This window comes from Perognathus longimembris, chromosome 3 (assembly GCF_023159225.1).
Source record: "Perognathus longimembris pacificus isolate PPM17 chromosome 3, ASM2315922v1, whole genome shotgun sequence".
Lineage (NCBI taxonomy): Eukaryota > Metazoa > Chordata > Mammalia > Rodentia > Heteromyidae > Perognathus > Perognathus longimembris.
Genome location: NC_063163.1, coordinates 94120155 through 94146183, shown reverse-complemented (window position 1 = coordinate 94146183; position 26029 = coordinate 94120155). Strand labels below are relative to the sequence as shown.

The 26029-nt window shown below is 49.1% G+C and overlaps 1 protein-coding gene across 2 annotated transcripts; it reads right to left on the bottom strand.

The window, feature by feature from the left end:
• Nucleotides 1–1028: 1028 nt before the first annotated feature.
• On the bottom strand, nt 1029–24226 carry Top3b (DNA topoisomerase III beta). 2 transcript variants are annotated; one of them, XM_048343377.1, is made up of 19 exons: nt 24056–24226; nt 20945–21120; nt 18972–19140; nt 17693–17824; nt 15596–15702; nt 13964–14038; nt 12090–12286; nt 11492–11648; nt 10490–10603; nt 8808–8898; nt 7224–7378; nt 6985–7090; nt 5714–5860; nt 5435–5608; nt 4164–4292; nt 3466–3615; nt 3072–3172; nt 2460–2661; nt 1029–1601 (listed from the first exon to the last, which is right to left on the bottom strand). In XM_048343377.1, the coding sequence occupies exons 3-19, from the start codon at nt 19039–19041 to the stop codon at nt 1120–1122; spliced, it is 2589 nt and encodes an 862-aa protein (XP_048199334.1). In that variant the 5' UTR covers nt 19042–19140; nt 20945–21120; nt 24056–24226; the 3' UTR covers nt 1029–1119. The 2 variants fall into 2 exon arrangements, with proteins under 2 accessions (XP_048199334.1, XP_048199335.1); XM_048343378.1 differs by having other exon boundaries at nt 21070–21120.
• Nucleotides 24227–26029: the final 1803 nt, after the last annotated feature.

The window sequence follows — 26029 nt, the reverse complement described above, 5'->3', positions numbered from 1 at the left end:
CCTTCCCCCTAAAGGGGCTATTATGAAATGGTCCCTGGGGATTGGCTTGTCAGCTGATGGGCTTCTGGGCTATGAATGAGATCACTTTAAGGATCATAAGGATTCTAACCTCTTCCACTGCTGGACTCATAATTTGATGGTGTGAGTGGGAGGTGATAGGAACTAGGTAGGGCCTAGGTAGAGGAAGCAAGTCATTGGGCATACCTTGGGTGTATCTTGTTCCTGGCTGCTATGAAGTGAGCTGCTTTCTTCCAACATGTTTAAGCCTTGCCACAGGCCTAAAAAGCAATGGAAGCCTGACTAAGAGCTACAACTCTGAAACCTAGAGACAAGATCAGTCTTTCTTCCTTTAAGTGGATTTCCTCAGGTATTCTGACACAAGAAACCCTCAGGGGCTGGGAATATGGCCTGGTGGCAAGAGTGCTTGCCTCGTATACATAAAGCCCTGGGTTCGGTTCCTCAGTACTACATAGACAGAAAACGGCCAAAAGTGGTAGAGTGATAGCCTTGAGCAAAAAAGAAGCCAGGGACAGTGCTAAGGCCTGGAGTTCAAGCCCCAGGACTGGCCAAAAAAAAAAAAAAAAGAAGCCATCAGATTTGTTATGTAGGCAGGCGCCACATGCTGAGTGTGCTGAGTTGCGAGCCTCAAGCACATGAGAGGAGGGTGGGGGGGCATGCAGTGGGCTGGCTGCAGCTAAGGCCAAGGAGATTCATGAGCTAGGGCTAAGAAGATGTCGCTCAGCCCTATTTGCTCCAGCAGGCCTCATTCTAGGACACCTGCAGGAATTCTGATGTCCAGTCATCAAGGCCTCAGGTGGCCTCCTTGCTTCCACACACAGCCCTGCTATTGCTCCTGTCCCAAGGTGGACTGGTAGCTGCAGACTGGCTTGATTCTCTTATCGCTAGAATGGCAGGCTCACAGGGCCTGGCCAGGGTAAAGAGTGCTTCAGATGTGCACAGAATACCCCACAGGGGACATCAGAACCCTCCGATATCACTTTACGAGCAAAAGACCCCACGCTGCTTACTCCAGAGGACAGAAAGTTTTAATGGTCTCAGAAACAACCATGGTGACGTGTCCCCATCAAGCTGGAGTCTGAGTGAGGGAGGGTGGGAGTGTTACACAAAATAGGCAGCCAGGGCTGACATCTTGTCCTTCGGTCGCCTTGGGTTGGGCTTCCCTGGGGGCCGTCGGCCCCTGGCCCGACCTCGGCCCTGCCTTCTCCCAGGCCCACCCCGGTGCATGGGGTGGCAGGAGGCTGCATGCTTCAGCTCCACCAGCTCCTGGAAGATGGGGTCACAGAAGACACAGCCCGTGTGCTGTGTCTCGTCACCAGGGAGGGGGGACTTGGCTTTGTTGAAGTCCACATCCAGCAGGGCGGCCTCGCAGGTGTTGCAGGTGTCAGCAGACACTCGCACGCGGTGGGCGTTCTCAAAGCAGTGGGCCACCACGTTGCATTTGTTGCAAGCTACCTTCCACTTGGGGCCTGAGGTGGGGTCCAGCACCAAGACCCCACTCTCGCATTCCACGCACTGACCGATGCCCAGCATGCTCAGCGAGTGCTGGCAGGTGGGGTGGGTGCACTCATTGCAGCCCATGCCTGAGGGAGAGGGGAATGGGACAATGCACAGCTGCCTCTTCTTGGCCCCCCGCAGGTCCCCCCCCCTTGGCCTCTTCTCAGGGCCTCAGGCTCTGGATCTCTGTCCTGGTACCTTGTGCTCCTCTTGGCTTTGCTTGTATTGGCTCTGTGATCCTAAGTTCCCAACTGCCATCATCCTGTTCTTTACTTACCTAGTCTCTTTGATCTTCAAGGGCCCCCAGGGTAAAGCCTTTCTAGCAGATTCTAGCCAAGTCTAGCCTTCCTCTTTCCTCCGTAGCAGCTCATTACTGGCCCTCGTGTCCCTAGACTGCATGCTCTGGAAGCTTCTGGAGCCCAGGGACAGGCCCTCAATTACCCAGGCAGATGAGATGAAGACTGAGATCTCAAGGGTCCCCTCTGGATCTCTGGTAAAGTGGGCAAATGCTTCACTCCTGCTGGCCCCTAATCTGTGGCAGGGGATGGTTACACCGGCGTGTTTGCAGTGTGGATGCCTGTGCTGGGTCCAGGGTGCCCTAGACACATGTTCTTTCTCCAGTAAGTGCGAGGACAGAGAGGGCTGAGGTGCCCTGCTTGCTGAGTGGCCCTACCTGCTGCTGCCTTCCACTCATCCCAATTAACGAGGGGCTCCACCTTGCTCCTGGCCTGGATCCTGAGGAAGCAACTATCTAGAATTTCCTGTCCAATCAGGACACAGAGAGAATCAGTCAGGCCAGCGGCATCACACATATTCCCTAGATTTCTGTCTCAGGGAAGACTGAGGGATCCTGAGACTCTGGTGTGCTGTGACACTCGGGCTCACCGGGGGTGAGGGATGGCCAAGCTGGGGGAGATGACAGCAGGACCAGGCACCACACTCACCTTTCTTCATGTCTCGGAAGGGCGGGTGGTTGTAGCAGTAGGGGCACAGTGGGTAACTCTTGCCCCGGGAGCCAGAGGACCACAGGACCAGCTCAAAGTCATCCAATGGGCACCGCAACTCCTTGTAGAGCTTGATGGTGCCATTCTGGGGGAGGGTGTAGGTCTCATCACAGTGGGAACAGTGCAGGCGGCTGGGCTTGGCCTGTGATGGCAGCAAGGGGAACACAAGGGCTGCTGGGGACCCATTTTCCTGTTCTACCTTCCTACCTGATCTGTGTCAGAGCATGGGCTGCGCTAGCAGGCAAGGATCTTTCAACTCTCCACCTGAGCCTTGGGATACCTGCTCTACACATTAGGGCACGAAGAACTAGAAGAAATTTGGTGTTAGGAAGAAATGGGCATTTGTGTTTGTGTGGCTTAATGGCTTATGTGTGCTCTGGGTCATGGGCATGGGTGGGAGTTTGTTAGGTGCTGATTTAGGCTTTTTGACCAATCTGTTATTACTGAGTGACTTAACAAAGCAGAGTCCTAGGAGGTGACAGGACTTCCTGAGTCTGTGCACAAGGGCACTGTGGCCACGAGGGGTGGTCCCAGTGCTTCGCCTCAATTTACCTGGATGTACTTCATGAACCGATGGCACTTTCCACAGCGAGAGAGGGGCTTGCCTGTGGCTGCCAATGGTGAGAAAGATACCTCCATCAACTCGTCCATGCCTGCAAGCAAGCAGAGTGCAAGGGAGTTCTATCTCTCCTGCTCTGGCAGCCGACCCTGTCAAAAGGGGAAATGGGTGGGCTAGAAGTGAGAGGCCACCACGCACAGTCATGATGGAGAATCTGAGCGATGGGAGCAGGAGAGCCACAGCACCTGTGGGTGGAGTTGACGCCATGGTAACTGGAAGGCTGGCATCAGGGCCTGTGGATGCCTAGAACCCAGATCTGGGAGAGTCTTGTCTGGGTTCTCTGATGGACCAGCCTCTGGTGAGGAGTGGGGAAGAGGTGGGAATTACCAGCAATGGAGTCCACGAAGTAGTGGAACTTCCTCTTAAAGATATCCAGAGTGTGGCCCAGGACTTGGCGGTAGTCAGCCTTGCCCTGGGCAATCAGGTTCAGCTGCTTCTCCACTGCGCTGCGGATGGTGGGGAGCACCAGTTCTGCATCTACGAGCAGGCAGATGCCCACAGTGAGCGCTGGTACCCAGGGCCAGCCACTGCCATCAACCCCTCCTGCTCCAGCTGCTCCTCCTACTTTCTTCCTAAGTCGTCCATCCAACAAGAGATGGATGGTGGGATTCTATTGCCCCTAAGCCTTTCCTGATTTCCCACCAGGAAATCTTAAAGAGAAGGGCCAGAAACATCTTTGTCTAGGACCAAATCACAATTGTGGTCATGTTGGGTCTTGGGCCAGGTCTGTTGTGTGCTTCTCAATCTCCCGGGCTCAGGAGCCCCTCGTAGAGACAGAGCTGATGGGCACCTAAGCTAGTGAGGGTTGCAGGCCCAGCAGAGGGCTGGTCTACAGGAAGGACCTTTTATTCATCATCTGCTTATCAAACATGTCTCAAGTCCCTGCTCTGGGCTCCTGGGCAGCACTCCACAGTGGGAGTCAGGGCTGGGGTTCACTGCCAATCCAGGGGAGGTGGCCCAGCTGCTGCCCAGGGCGAAGCTGGGGTGCTCCTACAGCATCTTGGCTGTGCAACCGAGGGACTCACCAATCTTATAGTAGCCATGCACCAGGACAATGCCAAGGTTGGTGGGCTTGAGCCGGCGGCCACTCTCCACGGTGACATAGTTGCGCTGGCAGATATTGTTGATGTGCACAGGAATACTAGCATCCGTCCCTGGAACACACAACAATGACCTCAGTATTCCTGAGCCAGCTTGAACACAACCCACCGGACTGTGTACTCAGGCTGCACCTGTCATGGGGTCCATGCTTCTCAGCACCTTCCAACAACGCATAGGAGTGAGAGCTGGTGTCTCTGGTTCTGTGCTGGTTAAACACCAAGCACCTTGCAGGTTATGCCTTATGAACTCAGGAATCATTATCATTGGATGTTTATTCTAGCCTGACAGCTGTGGTCAGGGGCTCAGAAAGCTCAACAAACTCTGCCACGTACACAGCTTTTTTTGCAACTGTTCAATGTGCCCTTCTTGGCCTTTACCACCTCTAACATGTGCTCACCCCTTTGAGAGCCAGGACAAATCCCTCCAAGGGAACTCAACTCACAAGCCCACTGCTGTACCAAGCTGGCTTCCCCCACTTCCTCTCTCTTGCTGGGTCCCTTCATGATTCCCAAAGCAGACTGCAATTTCCAGAGATGCAACTCTTCTTGCCTTGAAGGGCATTCTTGGCAAGAAGCCTGGTCCACAAAGGCTGGGACTGCATGTAGCACTGTGCCTGTGTCGTGGGTGGCGGCTGTTGTCAGGGCTTGTCTCTACAGCCCCGAGGGCCTTAGTCAGCAGAGCCATCCTCACCCACTTTTCTGTTTGGAAAGCCAAAGACGCCTTCACTGTTACTAACTGTAGCTGGTTTTGTCTAGACTGCAGTCTTGTGTATGGCTGCCAGAAGACATGATGTAGGGAACAATTTGTAAGACAGACAGAGTTGTTCTGTCATCAGGAAGGGGTGGATACTGGGAGGCCGAGCACCCTTACACCACAACAGGATGAGGGATGTTCGGTCAGGGTATACCACATTGCTCTAAGGAGAAAGAAGCAGGTTTGGAGTCTTTTCCAGAGCACCTCCAAACGGCTATGAGGACAGAGGAGGTTGCTGGGAGAACCTGTGACTCTTTGGGCACCCGGAAAAGCCCTGAGCTCTGTGGTTGCTAGGCAGTGTGTACTGGTCTCAGAGCACACACTCTCTTTTGGCCTGTGCAGGAGCGCCAGGACGCAATGGGAAGGCTCTGTGGATGGCTTTGCACAGCAGGCCTGCCTGGAATGGGGGCCCCTGGAACTGGGGTGTAGGCTGGTGACCCACCGATGCCGTGTTTCTCCATGAGTGTGATGAGTTCAGCCTCAGTCAGGTAGTCAGGAGGGCTTGTCTGCTTCTCCAGCATCTTCACCTCTGCCACAGCGAAGGTGTCACCCCGCTGGCAGGTAGGCAGGCTCTCCTCCAGTGGCACGCTCTGCCAGGGCATGATCTCTGTGAACCCTAAGGAGACAGCGCCGCCGCTCAGCTTCCCTGGGCCTACTGAGCTCAGATCTGATGTGTGTCCGTGGATGAGAAAGGGAGGCCCTCAAGGAATGGCAGGCTTACCTGGGGAGATGACTGTCTTCCCTGAGCAAGTAAAGAGTTCAGGCCCGATTCTGAAGGAGATGGTGCTCTGGAGATACTTGCAGTCATGACTGACTGTGGCGATGAAGTGCCTGGTGATATACTCATACAGCCTCCATGCATCACCCCCTACAAAAGGCCCACAGCCAATCAATCACCTGGGCTGGTCAGACCTCCAACACCCTCCCTCCAGAAACAGGGTCTTGGTACAGATGCCTGAGAGAAGGAAAATGCATAGCAGGGAAACTTGCCTCATGTTTGGGGGGGTCCCCTCATAGCTCTCACCTCCTTCAGTGGGGTTGCTCTGTAGGATCCAGCCTGTCCTTGCCCCATCCAGTGATATGCCATCCTCCCTGCATACTCAGGGCACAGTGACTCCACTTGTACTGCTTTCCCTTTCCTACCCAACCCTCTGGCTCATGGGTCATTAGTATGGCCTTGTGCTGAGTGAAAGGCAGCTACAGCCCCAATATTGAGCCCTGTTCTTCTGTACCTCATACCCTTTCCCCAGGATGCTGGCACACTGGCCCTTCCCTGACCAGCTACCACCGCTTCACCACTACATCTGTGGTATGGAAGCAAAACTTTCAGGTGAATAGCTCATGTTTGCTCTCCTATGCAGAAGCTAGATCTAAAATACACTGGGACATGAAAAATTATACAGGACTCTAGACATTTATATATACAATGAGACCAAAGGAGGATATTCTTAGAAGAGGAACACAAAGGCACAATGCCTATATGCCTCTGATCATATCAAAATGAACTCCAGGAAATAGAAACAAGAAATTCTTTCCTTGGTTGTTATCTTTGTTTGCTTTTCTTTCTGTCTTGTTTATGTCTTTGGAAGGATAAGAGAGGGGCACAGAAATGAAGAGACAAAAGGGTGAACAAATGAAGCCATAGTACTCACTAGACACTATGTTGACAATGAACTCTACAACTTGTGGGTGGGGATGGAAGGGAAAAACTGGGAGAGAGTGAGGGAAGGGGTGACACTGTCCAAAACCTCTGTATAACATCTTTATAATGACTATAGAAGAACAAACAAACCCAAACTTTCAGGCAAACTCCTCCTCATCAAGCTGGAGACAGTGGGCACAGAAGGACCCCTCCCCGCCCCCCGCCCATGTGCCATACTGCTGACAGAACCTGACTCTATCCAATGTAGCTGCAGGACTTGCGGCTTCCCAGCCTGGGAGTTTGACAAGTGTGAGGTGAATGTGTGCACTGGAAAGGGGGACATCGGATACCTAATTCAGCCTCTGTGGCAGACCTCATGGGGGTTATGGGGGGATGGTCACCAGCATCATGGCCTTTCCGTGGGCGGTTGATACCTTCTGCTAGCAATTGCTTCACCTGAGGAAGAGAGGGCACAGCTGAGTCTGAACTTGGCTACTAGCCAGCAGTCTTGCGTGGCCAAAGTGCTTGAGCCTGTCCCACACCTCCCTTAGCTACAGGTTTGTGCATGGATAGGGCTCATTTCACTCACCGTGTCTGCCCAGTAGGGGTGGTTGGCCTGCTGCCGCAGAGAGCCCTTCAAGTCAAAGTTCTCGGGGTAGTGAGTGGTCTCTGTCCGTGGGTAGCTGATGTAACCCTGGGTATACAACCGCTCGGCCGTTTGCATGGCATGCTGGGGGCCCATGCCTGTGGAATACAGAGGCTCAGCTGGCTTGGAACGTGGTGATGGCCAGGTGCCTCCCCTCCACCCTGGGCATTCTGGCTGCCCACCCCACAAGGTGGTCAGACGTCCTGGAGGGTGAGGGTGGGTGTTGATTGGGTATGGCAGGAGCCCAGAGCAACCAGCTGGGTGAGTGCCCATGTCAGGTAGCCTGTCCAAGGCTGAAGTCCTAAACCTATGGGGGAAGGGCCAGGGAGAAACACCCTACCCTCTCCTCCACAGTGCCGCACTCAAAGTGCTCATGGCAGAGGTGAAGCTGTGGCATTGGAACAGTGTTCCCCCAGATCTTTTTTTTTTTTTTTTTTTTTGGCCAGTCCTGGGCCTTGGACTCAGGGCCTGAGCACCATCCCTGGCTTCTTCCCGCTCAAGGCTAGCACTCTGCCACTTGAGCCACAGCGCCGCTTCTGGCCGTTTTCTGTATATGTGGTGCTGGGGAATCGAACCTAGGGCCTCGTGTATCCGAGGCAGGCACTCTTGCCACTAGGCTATATCCCCAGCCCCTTTCCCCCAGATCTTGAAGCTGTTGAGCCTATCAGGATCATGACAAAATGCATATCCTTGTTGATGAGTCCTTGGTGTACGTCTTCAAGGGTGTGAGGGAGGTGAGCTCTGCTGCTCCTAACCACGGGAGGCTGGAGCTTGGCTAGTGACCCCTTGGATGGTATCAATTCTCCAGGAGGACCTTGGAGACGCTTCTCTGGGGAGACAGTACTTACACCTTCCCACAATGCCTAGAAGCTGCACTCAGCCCAATCCCCTTCTCATGAGGATATGAGATTCAGAGAGGCAATGCTCACATTGTTTCTAGCTGGACAAGGCTCTCTTATGCACTAGCTAAAGCTGCCTGGGGACTCTAATGTTATATCCCTTTCTGGTAGTGGCCAATATCACCATTGCTATTGTGAAGATACACCATTTCATATATTTAATCTCTACAGCAAAGAGATGAGCAATATCATTCCCATTTTCTCAGGAGGAAACCAAGGCTCAGGAACAGGAACAAAGTGAGGAGGAGAGTGGATCAGTTTATCTCTATAGCTAGACCCCCAGGGTATAATGCTTTTGGGAGGTTTTCTGTTGATCCAGGGCCTTGTCTCAAAATGGCCTCCATGTATTAAGTGCTGGCACTGGATACTGAATATTAGGAAATAGTTTGTTTTCTTTCCCCCACATACATTTGAAAACACTATGGAGTCTTAAGCAATAATCCTAAGGAATAACTTATTTGTATTCAAGATCTTAAGAGAAATGAGATTCAGACTCCAAGCCTCAGACATTATAGCTTAAAAGGTGCTCAGCACCTCTGACAGTGCTGGCACCCCCACACTGGGGCTGGTTAGATCGGCTCTGGCCTGCAAGACATCTTTGGAGACTTTATAGAAATGCCCTACATACCCAGCGCAGAGCTAGCCACACGTAGCATCTCTACGGTGTTCAGGGCCAGGGGCCTCTGCTTGGCTTTCTCTTTCCTGCTTGTAGCCTCCACCTGGAAGAGAGGATGGACTGAGTGATTTGGGAGTGGAAAGAGGCTGTAATAAAGGGAATCAAAATATGTGAGTAAAGGATCTAGATGCATTCATGTGGTCTCCCTGCGTCTGAAATACATTCTTCCCAGCAATCAAAAGACTGGATTTAGTATTTATTCAGGACCAGGAAAGAAGAAAAAGAGCCAAGATTCTGCTCTAAGGAGAGAAAATATGGAGGAATGGAAATAAGCCAGGGAAGCAGCTACAGATGTAAATGCCATTTGTTGACCAGGGATGGAATGTGTGGCTGCTGTGTGCTGCTGAGTGTTGATTGGGCAACTAATATTGCTATGGCTTCTGATTTTTCATTGGTAATTATTTTGAAACTTGTGGATCCTGTGCTGGTTAAATGAAAGGCATTTGAGGGCTATGCTTGCTGGCAAGCTCATCACTTCCTATAGCTCTTGCCTTTGCCAATTCCACACAGATTAGCCAGAGCAGCACATTTTGGATTCCACATTGACAAACATGGATGCTAATGCTGAGGACAACTGTGTACATGTGGCAGTGGAGGTCACTTAGGTTGGGATTTGGAGGGGGAGATGGGGGCTCTGTGGAAACAGCACGGAGGAATAGTTTTACAAGAAGTTCCAGAGGCATGGGCTGGGGATATGGCCTAGTGGCAAGAGTGCTTGCCTCATATACATGAGGCCCTGGGTGCACCACATATACAGAAAACGGCCAGAAGTGGTGCTGTGGCTCAAGTGGCAGAGTGCTAGCCTTGAGCAAAAAGAAGCCAAGGACAGTGCTCAGGCCCTAGAGTCCAAGCCCCAGGACTGGCCCCCCGCCCCCAAAAAAAAGAACTTCCAGAGGCAAAAGGGGCAAAATGGCACAAGAGGAAGTGTGAAAGCCGACTGGGGCTGGAATCCCATTTTCTGCTAGCTTGTGACATCAAGCAAGTTCACCTATCTGCACACAGGTCCTTATATATGGCTGTTAGCTTTGATATGAAAAGGGGGGCGCGGGTGGCTCAAGCCTGTAATCCTATCTACTCAGGAGGCTGAGATCTGAGGATTGTGGTTTGAAGCCAGTCCAGGCAGGAAAGTTTGTGAGGCTCTTATTTCCAATGAACCTCTAAAAAGATGGAAATGGAGCTTCAGCTTAAGTGGCAGAGCACTAGCCTTGAGCCAGAAAGCTCAAGGATAAGTTCCTGGGACTCAAGTTCAAGCCCCAGGACTGGCACAAACAAAACAAAACAAAACAAAACAGAACAGAACAAAAAGGGACATCTGTGAGATGGACTCCTGCTGTAGGAGATACTGCCCACAGGGCTTGGGGGAAGAAGTCTGGCAGGGTCACCAGTATATAGCAGGCATGCAGAACTTTGCAGCTACTACAACACAGAAATGTCCTAGGAGTGTATGTGCAAGGAACCATTTATCTTTTGCAACCCCCCCCCCCACAAACAACAATAAAACCCAAAAACCCATTATCTGTGTTTCAGAAAGGAGGAGAAATCTGTGGCCTGGGGTCCTAGCTCTTCCTCCTAGAAGCTTCCAGAGCCACTCCTATCCAAGGCAAATGTGATCCGTGTGGGCAGAGCAGGGTCACCTGGGCTTCCTTCTCCAGTTTTGTCATGTTTAAAAACATCTGTGCAATCTCCCGGTCAAACACTCTTACTCGGTCCCAGTCCAGAAGGAGAGATTTGTCTTTATCAGCGTTAACCTGCAGGAAGGGGGACAGAAGGAGACACATGAGAAGTCTCAGGTGAGCTCACTGCCACGCAAGAGAATCTAGGCAGAGGAAAGTGGTTTCTATTGCACAGGAAAATGGTTCCAGTGTTAACATCTCATAGCTACACCTTTGCTACCCAGGCTGACACGCAGCCCTCCCACACTCCTGCAAGCAAACAGGAAGTGGCCTCAGGAGGGCAGGTCTGAGCAAGGCTGTGTCCTTAAGAAACATCTGGGCCTCTACCCCTTACGATATCCCTGCTCACCTCCAGTGCCTGGTCAAGCCAGGGGCTCCCTACTGAGGTGTTCAGCGTTCGGCCAACCATAGCAATGCAGGTATACTTAAGATCTTATGACATGCTTCAGGAAGCTTTACATTCTAAAGACTTCCAAAAAAATTCAAAAGCCCAGAGCCGCCAAGGGATGACCTCATTCTGCTTTACTCAGTCCCACATCTCCATTATACATCCAGGCCCGGCCGAGCACCGCTGCTCCCACAAAGGTTGGGTACCAAGCCCCTATTTTTTTTTGGTGCCAGTTATTGGAGCTTGAGCTCTGGGCTTGGGACTGTACCTTAGGTTTCTTTGCAAAGGCTAGCTCTCTATCACTTGAGCCACATTTCTTACTTCCAGCTTTTTGGAGGTTAATTGGAGTCTTACAAATTTTTCTGCCCAGAATGGCTTCAAACCTTGAGCCTTAGATCTCAGTCTCCTGAGTAGCTAGGATACCAGGTGTGAGACACTGGTTCTCAGCTCAAAGTCCTGCTTGTGTAGTTATTCACATTGTACTGGGTGCCCTCAGCGGAGGCCTGTAGGACAATGACCACGATGGAGGAAAACTCTCAGAACCCACACGGCAGGAAGACAGAAAAGAAAAGAACCTTGGCCTGCAGCACCCAGTAGGTCTCTGGTTTGAAGGACTGGATTTTATCATGTCTCTCCACGCAAAATCCCAGGGTAGGAGTCTGACATGGTCCAAAGGAGATGAGAGAGCTGTCTAAATCACCGTATTTCCCCTGGAAATACTTTGTCTGAAACCTAGAGGGAGTGGTGGGGTTGGAGACAGAAAGACAACTGGTCAAGAATTCACTTTAGCCACTATCATTCCATTGCCATGGGTCACATCTGGGAACTGAGCAGTAAGGAGGGAGATGGCACAAGGGACAACTTCTGCTTTACAAGTCAGCATAACTTGCAGTCACAGAGGTGTGTGTGTGTGTGTGTGTGTGTGTGTTTGTGTGTGTGTTTGTGTGTGTGTGTATGTGTGATGGCAAAGTGAGCAAGGAGTAAGGCTCTCACATCTTTTACATTTTACCCATGGCACATTTGGTGGTGCCTATGAGATTTATGTCCATTAAAGAATCTCTTCAGCGTTTAAAAAATGTGCACACTACTTGATGCACATCTAGCTCTCAGAGGCCCAGGGGCCATAAAGGAAGGTTACAGGAAGGGTATACGTATGTGGTGGCCACCCAGCACCTGGTGAAAGCACAGCCGATACGCAGGTCCAGTTCCTGGCGGGCGTCCACTGAGAGCGCTTCGTTATGATCTGGTTCACCCAGTCGGGCCATGGCACTGCAGATATCTGTGTCGGTGATGGAGCTAAACTTGGCCCGGAACACTGACTTCTCACCGCTCTGGGTCTTGTTCATGACAGGCAGAACGACATCCAGGACCTGAGAGGAAGGTGGCCTGGCTGTGACTGGCCTCAAGGTCTCTGCCTCCTGCTCCACATCTCTACCTTTGAGGCATGGCTCCTTCTAGGATTAAGTGCCATACCTTGTACCCTTGCCAGATCCTCCCCCATCTCACTGCCTTTCTAGAAGCCTCAGTCTCCCTACAAAACCCTTTCCAGATGACTCCTTCACCTTCCGGCTACAAATGTGTCCTCATACTCCCTTATTACTACTGTCCTGCTTTTTCTTTTCTGCTTTCAGGGTTCCCATCCAATCAGGAAATGCTACTACATGGCCCCCCAAACCATCCCACTCAGGGAGCACTTGGAGGGGGTACGTGGAACATTTAAGTCATTAGAGGAAAGACAAGAAAGAAAAAAGGAAGAGGAAGAGGAAGGGGGCAAGGATGGGAAGGCTGAGGGTGGGCTGCAAGAGTCCTGACATCGAGGCTCATCAGACCCTGGCCATGTAGCCCTGGGCTGGCACTGAGTTGCAACCTGGTCCTTTGGGGAGGGGCCAGGAAGGATGTCAGGAAGGATGCTGAAGTGGAGTTTGCCAAGGGTGCTGCATGGGAATGCAGGATTCCATTTTTTTTTTTTTTTTTTTTTTTTGGTGGTGGTGGTAGGCTTGAACTCAGGGGCTGAGCCCTGTCCCTGGACTTTTTTGCTCAAGGCTAGCACTCTACTATTTTGAACCATAGCACCACTTATGGCTTTCTGGTGGTTACTTGGAGATAAGAGTCTCACAGTTTCCTGCCTAGACTGGCTTTGAACTGTGATCCTCAGACCTCAGCATTCTGAGAGGCTAGCATTACAGGCATGAGTCACTGGTGCTCAGCTTAGGATTCTGAGTTTTTGTGGTAATAGGACCATTTTCTGAACCTGAGGTGGGGTCAGGCCCAGTAGGTAGCTGAGATAGAGGGATGTGAAGGTGTTCTGGTGGGAACTACACACTGGAGGTCCCAGTGAAACCAGCAGCTACAAATAACAGCATGAGTGTGCCATGGGCAAGGTCAGCACAAGGGGGCACTGCCACTTGCCTCCCTGCAGGGAGGGGTCCTGGGACAAGATGGGAGAGGTGGAGGGTATTCTAAGTAGAGATGACATATGATGGCAGGAGAAGAGAAAAATGAAGCCTGGGAAAGGAATGTGGTGCCAAGCTGGTCAAGTACATCAGCTGAAAGGCCGGGAGGAATTAGTTGGGCCCATGATACTGAAAATCAACCCAGTCCATTCTGAAACTCAAGTCCATCTAGAAAATTCTGCTACTCGATGCTCACTAATACCATGTGTCTCTATCAAAACAAGCACAATCACCCTTTGTAAGGCCTATGTATTTTAAACTATAGAACTTCTAAAATAAAGGGTGTGGGGATTGGCTTTTTTGGCCAGTCCTGGGGATGGGACTCAGGGCCTGAGCACTGTCCCTGACTTCTTTTTGCTCAAGGCCAGCACTCTACCTCTTGAGCCACAGTGCCACTCCCAGCTGTTTCTGTTTATGTGGCACTGAGGACTAGAACCCAAGGCTTCATGCATGCTAGGCAAGCACTCTACTGCTAAGCCACAGGGATTGGCAAGTCTCTATATCCCAACTTCAGCACCAGGAATGGTGTGATGGTGAGGATCAGGGAGCGTGGCAAAAAGACCAAAAGCAAACTCAAGCAGGCTGTTTGCTCACCTCAAAGCAAATGTTCTCCCCTTCTTTGTCACAGTCCAGCCATAGCACAATATAGTCACAGCCTCTGCCTTCCACCTGTGACACAACACACATTTATATCCACCTGCAACAGGCCCAGCCCTGAAATTCCTTCTTCAGGAACAGAGAGCAAACCCTGGAGGCCAGAGCCCCCCACAGCCAGAGCTGAGCAAGGAGTTTGCTACATTAAGACTGGCTTGGCCATTCAGAAAATATTCTGGTTCAGGGTGGCTGGTTTTATTGGATTAAAACAAAATTATACTTGCAATAGGATGGCTTTTTTTCAGTTATTTATTTCAACTTTTATTTCATAGTCACAGAACACGGCATGCAGATGCTGTGTTCTACAATTTACAGAGAATAATGAAAGACTGAAGAGGATTTACTGAGGTTTTTCTTTCTAGGCATTCTATCACTTGAGCCAAGGTCCCTCCCCCACCCCCTGACCCCTTTTCAGGTTTTTTTTTTTGACAATGTCTTGCATTTTTGTCTGGGCTAACCTGGACCACAACCTTCTACCAATGCCTTCCATGTAAGTGGGATAATAGAAGTGTATCACTATGCCTGGATGGTTGGTTGAAATGAAATCTTACTAAACCTTTTGCTCTAGCTGGTCTTTTTTTTTTTTTTGCCAGTCCTGGGCCTTGGACTCAGGGCCTGAGCACTGTCCCTGGCTTCTTCCCGCTCAAGGCTAGCACTCTGCCACCTGAGCCACAGCGCCCCTTCTGGCCGTTTTCCATATATGTGGTGCTGGGGAATCGAACTGAGAGCTTCACGCGTAGGAGGCAAGCACTCTTGCCACTAGGCCATATTCCCAGCCCTCTAGCTGGTCTTGAGCCACAACCTTCCCGATCTCCACCTCAGTTGCTGCACACATAGATATGAACCATTCTGCCTAGCTTCCTCTTCCTGGAATATTCTTCTTCTTTTTTCTTTTATTTTTGTTTGTGCTGGTTCTAGGATCTGTTTTAACTTTGATGCTCAAGGGTAGCATTCTACCACAGCTCCACTTATGGCTTTTTGGTGGTTAATTGGAGATAAGAGTCTCAGGAACTTTCTGGCCCTGTGTGAATTTGAACTGTGATCCTCAGATTTCAGCTTCCTGAGCAGTTAGGATCACAGGTGTGAGCCACTGGTGTCCAGCCCACAGTGTGTTCTTAATCCTAAAAACTAAACAGTAAGAGAGCTGAAGTAAAATAACCCTAAATGTCAAAGTGGTTGTCTTGCACGATGTGGTTTGAATAGTTTTTTTCTTTTATACTTAACTCTATTTTCCGATTTTCTATAGTACATATGCATTTGTTTCAATACGGAGGGAAAAAAAACCCTCTCAACCACCCCATTATAAACATAGAGAACATAGTGTGCCCTCAGGTAATGAGTGACAAGGGTGGCAAGGGTGTGTGTGTGTGCGTGTGCGTGTGTGCGTGTGTGTATACCAGGCCTGAAAAGGCCTGCTGGGCCAGCAGGAGGTGCTTGGAAAGGTGAGATGCGGGCTGGTAGCAACGGCCTCTGTCTGAGATGAGGTTGAGGGCTCAAATCAAGGTGGGCAAAGACAGTAGTGGCTACCTGAGGGTAGGGAGCCAGGGAAGGGACTTTTTGCCCCTTACATACCTGCAGGAACTTCACCATGTTCAACTTGGGGTTGGCTTCCTTCTTCTCGGTGGGGGCTTGGCTGAACAGCTCTGCCGGGTCCACTTTGTCCCACTTATTGTACTTTCCTGCCAATCACAGCCACAGCGACAACAGGTCTCACTTAACAGCTTATAAAGGCTTGGCTTCCAGAAAGACAGTGATCTTGGATCTCATAAGAGAGGAGAAAAAGGCTTGGAAAACGATTGACCCAGGGTCCCCCAAAAGTTAGAGGGAGAGCTGGAACAGGGGGTTGTTAGGGTGGCCTCTACCCACCTGTCCTTCCTTCCTCTGGGCTGCTAAGCTGATGCTAAAGTTCCAGCTACCCACAGGAACCAAGCAAGCTCTTAGCAGGGTTTCCACTCTTTGCTTTGTTTCTGAAGTTTTCCCAGAAGCACTGTTTCTGAAAAGATGGGCTTTGCAAAGGCCCTGAACCATACCACTCATGCCATCCTGTTCCAACCTTGACTACCATAACCCTTTGCCTTCACCCAGCACCTCACAGGGCATACAACAGGTGCCCAGCTGTTCCCTGGGGAGGGTCAGTCTCTCTAGGCCTCCTACACAGTATCTTCATCTACTTAAGGCCCAGCTCTGAATGATTTGTTCCTTGGCTTTTAGGTTGCATTTCATGTAGCCTGGGAGAATGGGGTCAGAAAGAGCCAAGTTCAAATCCTGCCTTCCCAGGATTCCCCCAAGCTTAGGGTCCAAATGCTTGACTGCACAATTCAGTCATTCTTGCTGTCACTAATGTGGTAATAAGCAGTAAGAACAACCACCAAGGCTTTGCCCTGCTATCAGGCCCTGTGCTAAGTGCTCTACCTTCTTTGTTCCACCACGTCTTTAGCAGTGCTGAGAAGTGAGTGACATTATTGTTCTGTTTACATATAAGAAATGACAATCAGGCACTGATGGCTCACACCTCAAAGCCAGATTGGGCAGGAAAGTCCATGAGACTCTCATCTCCATTTAACCACCAGAAAACTGGAAGTGGAGCTGTGACTCAAAGTGGTAGAGTGCTAGCCTTGAGCAAAAGAACTCAAGGACAGTGCCTAGGCCCTGAGTTCAAGCCCCATGACGGATCAAAAAAAAAAAAAAAAAAAAAGAGAGTGAGAAATGACAACTCAGAGGCTCAGTCACTATGTAGACTGAGATGCTACAGTTGTGATGGATGCAGTCTGAGAGTCTCCCAAGGGGTCCTATGCTGGAAGTTCCACAATGGGGTGGTGAGGCAGAGGCTAGAGTCCTTAGGTTACTGAAGGCATTGCCCTTGAAAGGGATTAAGGTCATTTTGGGTGAGACTAAGTTGTTAGAAGACCAGGCTCTATCCCTGAATCTCTCTCCGCTCCTCACCTCATCACATGATCTTCCTTCCTTTTTGCATGTGTCCTGCCACTAGCATCTACCATCATGTCCTCACCAGAGCCTGCACTATGGACTTCAGCCCCCAACACTGTGAGTTCAATGGTCTGTCCTAGGTATTTTGGAAAACAGACCATTTTAGCAGTCAGGCTCTTTTCTATCTGTATTTTTTTTTTTTTTTTTTTTTAGGCTTGAGACTGGGAATCAAACTTGGTATCTGATGCTTTTGCTCACTGGCTAGTGCTCAACCAATTAAGTCACAGCTCCAACCCAGCTCTTGTCAGCCACAGAGCCCTTCTAGTCCTTTGAAGGAAATGGATAATGATGCAAAGATGACAAGGACAGCCACTTAATGGCCAATAGCTAACAGTCAACTCAGCAGGAGCAGCAGCCTTCTCTAGCACAGTGGTACAGGTCAGGTGCCCCCTGAGACAGATGCCATCACCTCATCCACATAGGATGGCATGGAGTAACTAAGGGAACCTTCTGGGATATGGACCCAGGGGTGCTGAGCCTGCCCCACTTACACTTTGGATCCCACCACAACCATGGTTCCCAGTTCAATCATCTCTGAGACTGTCATGACCCCAGGAAGATGGTGGAATGCCTCACCCAGGGGTGCCCAGTTCCTGCTTCATCATGGCTCTAACTGGGTGTGGACAGTGCTATGGAGGGCTCCCCTTGGCAGGGTAGAGGCAGGCAGAGGGGAGGTCTCACCCAGGAAATCCAGGGTCATCACATGACCACACACAGACGTCATCTTGAAGCGAACAGGCTGGCCAGCGAAGGTGCCCGTGTACTCATGGACTGAGCATGCTCCGTTCAGACCTTTGTGCGAGGACATGGTCCCTAGGGAGAGAAGCACACAGATGACTGCTGTGGCTGTGCTGCAGATGCGGTGGGGACCCCAGGCCCAGAGGGCCGCCTCTCCGAGTGCTGGAGTCATCTTTCTACCGAGTGGGCAATGATAACATTCCTCAGGCTGCTGCGGGTCACTAGGTCCTGAGAGATTTGATGCTGCCCAGGGACAAAAGCATCCGTGAACTCTAGCCACAGCGACTCATGATGTAGAGTTCCAGGCTTGCTGGGAGCCAGAGGCTGGCACTCTCAGGTTCCTTCACTGTCTGTTTCTACTTCAACTTCTGCATCATTTTATTCACACAATTAACCTCACCAGAGACCTCCTAATGATCCACTCCTGGGGGTATCTTTCACTCTGTCCACCGGTGGCCTTTGTGCCCAACACACTCAGCTTCTAGGGCTGAGATGTGTCCTCTCAGACCCCTCTGGACCTTTGGTGGATGCTTTCTTAGCTACACTAGGGGCAATTCCTCTCCAGCCTGTGGGATCAAGAGGAGGTCAAAGTGGATACCTGCCTAGCTGCTAGGATTCCAGGACACAAACGTTCTTCTTCTTATTTTGAGGGAATTCAAAGACAGAAGGGTAAAAAACATACTACCAACCAGCCCACTGGTCAGTACAGGGCACAAGAGGCAGACAGTCTCCCTCCTTCCTCAGTGTTTGTGAGGACTATGGCCAAAGTTAGCTTCACTGGCTACCCTTGAAGGATATGAGGTACAGAGGCTGTGCCTGAAATCAAGGCAAGGGCTCAGATGGAAATGGTGAGCACCCAGCAATGATGATGTTCAGGACACTGACTTGTCAAGACTTAAGACTGTGGTAGGTCCTGACTGTGTCTAACTTCTTCCAGGCCTAGTCCTGTGGCTTGTGACTAAATGCCCCCAAGTGGCTTAGGCCTCTGACCATTGATTGCATCTTTCACCTCATAGTGAGCTACATCTTGCTGACAGGCTCAGACCTGACACACAGCAGGTGTGGAAGCAAAGACATCCAGGGTAACTATTACTGAACTGCCTCAGTGGACCCAACCTTAGAGGCAGAATCATTCTTTGGAAAAAGAAATCACCCTGAAAAAGTAAAGACAATCATGCTTTTAGTCCAAAGCAATAAAGCAGCTCAGCATTGGTCTGTCTACCTTGGGAAAGGATCTTGGCGATGGACTGCGCCAGGGATGGTTTCTCCGCCACCATGAGCACCGTCTTCATGGCTCTAGGCTGTCAGGGCTTTTAGCCCTTCACATCCAAATGCAGAATGATGACAACAAAGCAGTTCAGAAACGGTTCTTCTGTGGTCAATGCTGCCTCCTGAAGGAAAGAAAAGTACTGAGAAGAGCAATGCATTTAAACTGCCCTATTTCACTAACAAGGGAACTTGATTTTTTTGGTGCTAGGATTAAACCCAGGATCTTTATTTATTGTCAGTCTTGGGGCTTGAACTCAGGGCCTGGGCACTGTCTCTGAACTCTTTTGCTCAAGGCTAGCACTCTACCACGTTACCACTGGAAGCTCTGCTTCCAGTTTTCTGGTGGTTAATTGGAGATAAGAGTCTATGGACTTTCCTGCTTGGGCTGTTTCGAACTGTGATCCTCAGATCTCAGCTTCCTGACTAGCTAGCATTACAGGTGTGAGCCATCAGGGCTTTTATTTTTTAATAAATTAATTAAAATATTACTACTATTATTATTTTTGTAGGTCATGAGGCTTGATCTTAGGGCCTGGCATAGCTATCCCTGTACTTTTCTGCTCAAGGCTAGAGCTCTACCACTTCAAGCCATATCACCATTTTTTGTTTTCTGGTGGTTAATTGGAGATAAGTCCCAGAGACTTTCCTGCCCAGGCTGGCTTTGAACTGCAATGCTCAGATCTCAGCCTCCTGAATAGCAAGGATTATGGGCATAAGCCTATACCCAGTACCCAGCCAAAAAATTATTTTGAAATAAGTGTACATATAAACATTCAACATATCAATTTGTTTATGTGAACTCAGGATCTGGAGCATGATAAGTGCTCTAATACTAACTCTAAGTCATACGCTCAGTTCTAGGAAACTCATTTTGAAAAAATCAAAATAAAACAAAAAACTAGAGTCAGCCAGGTGTTGGTGGTTTATGCTTATTTCCTAGCTACTCAAAAGGCTAAGATATAAGGATAGCAGTTTGAGGGGCTGGGAATATGGCCTAGTGATAAAGTGCTTGCCTTGTATTGCCTTGGGTTCGATTCCTCAGCACTGCATATATAGAAAAAGTTGGGGGGCTGGGGATATAGACTAGTGGCAAGAGTGCCTGCCTCGGATACACGAGGCCCTAGGTTCGATTCCCCAGCACCACATATACAGAAAACGGCCAGAAGTGGCGCTGTGGCTCAAGTGGCAGAGTGCTAGCCTTGAGCGGGAAGAAGCCAGGGACAGTGTTCAGGCCCTGAGTCCAAGGCCCAGGACTGGCCAAAAAAAAAAAAAGAAAAAGTTGGAAGTGGCGCTGTGGCTCAAGTGGTACAGTGCTAGCCTTGAGCAAAGGGTGCTTTGGGACAGTGTTCAGGCCCTGAGTTCAAGCCCCAGGACTGGCAAAAAACAAAACAAACTAACAAAATAAGGATAGCAGTTTGAAGTCGGATCAGGCAGGAAAGTACACAAAACTCCAACAAACCAAACACACACACATACATATACACACACACACAAGGGCCAGAAGAGGAGGTGTAGCTCAATGGTGTAGCCTTGAGCAGAAAACACAAAAGCCAAGTGACAGTGCCCAGGCCCTGAGTTCAAGCCCCAGTACCCACAAACAAAACAAACTAACCAACCAAATAAACTTAAGGCAAGAAAAACAGAATTAGGGAAACTGATGCACGAACACCTGTCTAGGTTAAAGGAAGTGGAAATTTGGCTTCATGTTGTGACCTCTGACTTCAGGTTAATTTTGTTTCTAAATCCACACTTAGGAAGATGCTGGGTCCAATGGACTTGAACTTGCAGTCTCAGGCAGTGTGGATACCTGCAGGGGCCTTCCCCTTAGGTTGGCTCCTCTCCCATGCTGGTGGACTCATCTCTTAGAGGGGAGAACAACACCCATGGCCACTCTTGTGGATATTAGGTAGAAAATGGCATCATTATCTTGGCAGAATGCTGGCAGATTCTCAGGCCAGGCCCCCAGGTCCTACTGGCTTATGATTGGATCTGGGACACACTAGCTGGCAGCTCCAGTCCCTGGTGGAGCTCAGGAGGCTCTTCACATTTACCTTCCCATCTTCATCACTCCACCGTGCTCTGGTCAACTTAAGTAGCCAAATCTAAAACAAACAAACAAACAAACAAATCCATTTGGAGCCTCTACACTCCTGTTTCGTTGTCTGGAAAATTCTGCCAATCCTGGAGCATGTAGCTTGACAATCCATAGGCTCAACTCATGATGAACTCTGTTATTTTATTTCTGATTAAACCCAGGATATCAAGGTTACTAGGCAAACACTCTACTTCTGAGCTATACCCCCAGTCTTGAATTCTTCTGTCATCTATTATTTATTTTTGTGTTGCTGAGGATGGAACTCAGAGCCTTATCTCCTTAACTACATAGAGAAAAACAAGCAAACAAAAAGAAAACTGGAAACAGAGCTATGGCTTAAGTGGTAGAGTGCTAACATTAAACAAAAAGTTAGGGACAGCACCCAGGCCCTGAGGTGAAGGTCCAGGACTGGCACCAAAAAAGAAAAAAGCATTTATTTTCTCCACATGCAGAAGACAGAAATTAAAACCCTGTCTTCTATCGCATATATTATCAATTCAAAATAGATCAAGAATCTTAATATAAGACCTGAAACTTTGAAACTACCATAGAAAAGAATAAGGAAAAAAATCCAACAGCCTGGAACATTATAGCATAGGAAATGATTTTCTGATAGAGCTTCAACAGCTCAGCAAATAAGAGTAAGGACTGATATATGGGGTTGCATCAAACTAAACAGCTTTTACACAGCAAAGGAAACTCACTAAAGAGACAGCCAATAGGAGAAAAATCTTTGCCAATTATACATCTGGCAAGGGATTAATTACGAAAACATACAGGGAGCTCAAAACACTAAACTCTCTAAGAATCAACAATCCAATTAATAAATGGGCAAATGAACTCAACAAATTCTCAAAAGGAGTACAAATGGCTAATAAATACATAGCCAGATGCAGGTGGATCATACCTGTAATCCTAGCTATTCAGGAGGCTGAGATCTAAGGATCGCGGTTCAAAGCCAGTCTGGGGAGGAAAAGTCCGTGAGACTCTTATCTCTAATTAACCACTAGAAAACTGAAAGCATCTCTGTGGCTCAAAGTGGTAGAGCACTAGCCTTGAGTGAAAAAGCTCAGGGATAGAGCCCTGGCCCTGAGTTCAAGCCTCACCACCGACAGGCCAAAAAAAAAAAAAAAAAAAAAAAAAAGCTTAATATCCCTGGTCATAAAGGAAAATCAAAATGGCACTGAGATTTCATCTCACTCCAGTCAGAATGGGCATCAACCAAATGAAAACAAATGCTGGTGAGGTTGTAGGAAAAATGAAACACTTATAAACCGTTGGTGGGAAAGTAAATTGGTGCAACCAGTATGGAAATCAATATGAAAGATTCTCAATAAACTAAATATAGAACTACCATAAGATAGTGATGCCTTTCTTGAGTATATATTGGAAGGAATGAAAGACTTCAATAGAGTACTTGCACACTCATGTTCATTGCTGCACTTCTCTCAATAGTCAAGCTATTGAAATAGCCCAGATGCTCTACAATGAGTGGATCGTGAAAATATGCTATCTGTATCCCATACAGTATTATTTAGCCATGAAGAATGAGATTATGTCATTTGCAGGGAAATGAACAGAACTGGGATCATCACAGTAAGTCAGGTTCAGAAGCATAAAGGTCACATGTTTTCTCACATATGTGGATGCTAGACATAACAGATAAATATATATGTATACAAGATTACATTTTCATACATACTGCACATGTGAAACATGTTGGTAATTGTGGAGTTGTTTGAGAGGATTGGAGGAGGTGGAGGAAAAGAGAAGGTTAGAGGGTGAACACTATGGAATATATTGGATAAGTGAAAGCAGATTGTGCAACAAAATCCACTGAAAGCTGTTGAATAATATGGAGAAGGGGACTGGAGAAAATTGGAAGAGTTGAGAGGGTGAACCTGACCTAAGTACATGCATATATATATATATATATATATATGTATATGTAAACTACCAGTGAAACCACTTTGAACAATTAACATACTCCTACAGGAGGTGCATACTAGTGGGTGGGGAGAATGCAAACAGAAGATGAAGGAAGGTGAATGTGGTTAAAATACACTGGTGTGTGAAATGGAACAATGAAGCTGTTGTACTAGTTTGGGAAGGGCAAGGGATGAGGGAGAGAGACAGATTAGGTGTCTAAGATACGTTGTATGCCTGAGTAGTACCCTATTAACTCTTGTCATCAAGGCCACAATCAGGTATTCATCCTTTGGGAAACATTATATAGAAACATTTCTTTTCATTGTCCTTTTTTTTTTGTCATCAGTGGTGGACCTTGAACTCTGGGCTCTGTCCCTGGGCTCTTTTGCTCAAGGCTAGTGCTCTACCACTTTAAGCCACAGCTTCACTTCCAGATTTTGTGGTTAACTGGAGATGAGAATCTTACCGGGAATTTTCTGCTTGGGCTGACTTTGAACCACGATCCTCAGATCTCAGCCTGAGTAGCTAGGATTACAGGCATGAGCCATCAGCACCCGGTCTCATTCAGTATCTTTTGAACAAATGGGCTTACAATTTAAAACCACGGGTAAAATGAGGCTCAAAACAATTCAGATCACTGACAGGTGAGACCTTGGCAAAGGAACCCCAGGGCTCCCTGGCCAGCTCAAGTTGGGCTGTCAGTCCTGTTTTCAAAAGCAGGAGTGACGAAAAGGTCCGGGGTGGAGGCAGCCCATCCATTACCTTCCCTACCATCTCTGCAGGAAACGACCATCTTTGGGTTTTACCTACTTTGTTCGGAAAAGTTTTTGCCCCTCTCAATGGAGATGGCATCAAGAGAACCAAGCCGCAGCCCAGGAGGAAGCAAGTGGGACCTGTCTGGGGGTAGACGGCAGACCTAGAGAATTCAGTCTTCTCCGGGCCGCCGCGGCAAAGGTTCCCTCCACGCCATCCAGCGCCCCCATCTCCCCATCCTCGAGCCTCGGTTTCCCTACCTGTGAGCCGGGAAAGCAGACCTCGCTCAAGGGAGAGCGAAGCGGCAGGGGAAAGCCTGGGGAATAGTTTTGGCCGCAGCACGCCTGAGAAAGACCGCGCTCCCCAAGTCCCCAAGAAGCCCGCGGTCGAGCTCACCGCCCGCAGCTCGTTCACAGACCCGGAGCGTCTCTCCTTTAAGGCTGCAGGGCTCAGCGCGGCCTCCTGCAAACGTGACTTCCGGATCCGGTCCCTTCCGCAGTTCCCGCGGAGATTGTCCTCCGATGTTGTTCTAAGTCAGTGTCCGCGAGTTCCGGGACTGGCGCGTTCCGCGAACAGAACTCGGCCCTGGATCTGCGGCAGGCTTCGGCGGGCTGCGATCTGGGGTCACCCCCACCCCCGACCCCAGGGGGAGTTAGTCCTTCTTCCGGACCCTCCCTCCGTTTTGTAGTCTGCAGTGGCGCAGAGGGGAAGGGTGTCCCCAGATCTTCTATCTAGGTCCTTCCCCAGGACAGGGGGCACGATAATGATCTTTGTCATTATAACAATTATGAAAACTGGTATGTAAATATATGTTATAAATGCTCTTTTTATTTTAATATGTGTGCCTGCCTTGGTCTTGAACTCAGGGCCTGGGCTCTGTCCCTAAGTGTGTGTGTGTGTGTGTGTGTGTGTGTGTGTGTGTGTGTGTGTGTGTGTGTGTGTTGTTTTTGCTCTACCACTTGAGCCACAGCTCCACTTCCTGCAGTTTGGTGGTTAATTAAGGGATAAGAGTATCATCAACTTTCCTGCTCTGGATGCTTTCAAACCTTGATCCTCAGATCTCAGCCTCCTAAGTAGCTAGGACTTACAGGTGTGTGCCATTTGTGCCTGGCTTGTTATTAACACCTAAAACAATCAAAAGCTACAGATGTGTGTCAACTATCCTGGCCACCCAGGTGGGACTCAAACCCACAATGTGGTACACCGGCCACCACCGCGGTGGGACTCTAAGCACATCATCACTCAGTCAGTTGGGCTAGGAGTCTTTAGCTGTGCACAGCGTCTGTTAGCCACCATCCGGATGGTGAAGAATAGCAAGGGGCTTCGGTAGGGCTAGGTTTTTAAAGGCAAAAATCAGGGGCTGGGAATAAGGCCTAGTGGCAAGAGTGCTTGCCTTGTATACATGAAGCCCTGGGTTGGATTCCTCAGCACCATATGTATAGAAAACGGCCAGAAATGGCGCTGTGGTTCAAGTGGTAGAGTGCTAGCCTTGAGCAAAAAGAAGCCAGGGACAGTGCTCAGGCCCTGAGTTCAAGGCCCAGGACTGGCAAAAAAAAAAAAAAAGAATTTCAGGGAAAAGGCAAAAATCATATGTACCACACGCAGGTGGTCAGGCAAATTCTGTTTAAGGAAGCCAGCAGACAAACAGAAGCAGAATTGGTGGTTAATGATTACAAATAGCAATGACAATTCCAGTAAACAAAGCAATCAAAGCAATAAGTTATTTAGGCAAGCAAAATACTATCTTTGTTCAATTCTTGGTTCAGGGTGGGGCTGGTATTTTCCTATTTAACTTCTTAATTTACCTTAAATTTTCTTTTTTTTTTTTTTTTTTTTGGCCAGTCCTGGGGCTTGGACTCAGGGCCTGAGCACTGTTCCTGGCTTCTTTTTGCTCAAGGCAGCACTCTGCCACTTGAGCCGCAACACCACTTCTGGCCGTTTTCTGTATATGTGGTGCTGGGGAATTGAACCTAGGGCCTCATACATAGGAGACAAGCACTCTTGCCACTAGGCCATACCCCAATCCCCTTACCTTAAAATTTCTATCTCTGGAATTTTATGCTGGTTTTCTTTTTTTTGGGGTTTTTTTTTTTTTTTTTTTTTTTTTTTTTTTGCCAGTCCTGGGCTTGAACTCAGGGCTTGAGCACTGTCCCTGGCTTCTTTTTGCTCAAGGCTAGCACTCTGCCACTTGAGTCACAGCGCCACTTCTGGCCATTTTCTATATATGTGGTGCT

Bases quoted from the DNA above. Each gene is read 5' to 3' on its own strand.
- Top3b (XM_048343377.1), bottom strand. From the start codon at position 19,041: ATGAAGACGGTGCTCATGGTGGCGGAGAAACCATCCCTGGCGCAGTCC. The intron at 5,609-5,713 runs GTAAGCCTGCCA...CTGTCTCCTTAG, and splicing joins GAAGACAGTCATCTCCCCAG to GGTTCACAGAGATCATGCCC. The intron at 4,293-5,434 runs GTGGGTCACCAG...TGTGTGTTCCAG, and splicing joins CATGGAGAAACACGGCATCG to GGACGGATGCTAGTATTCCT.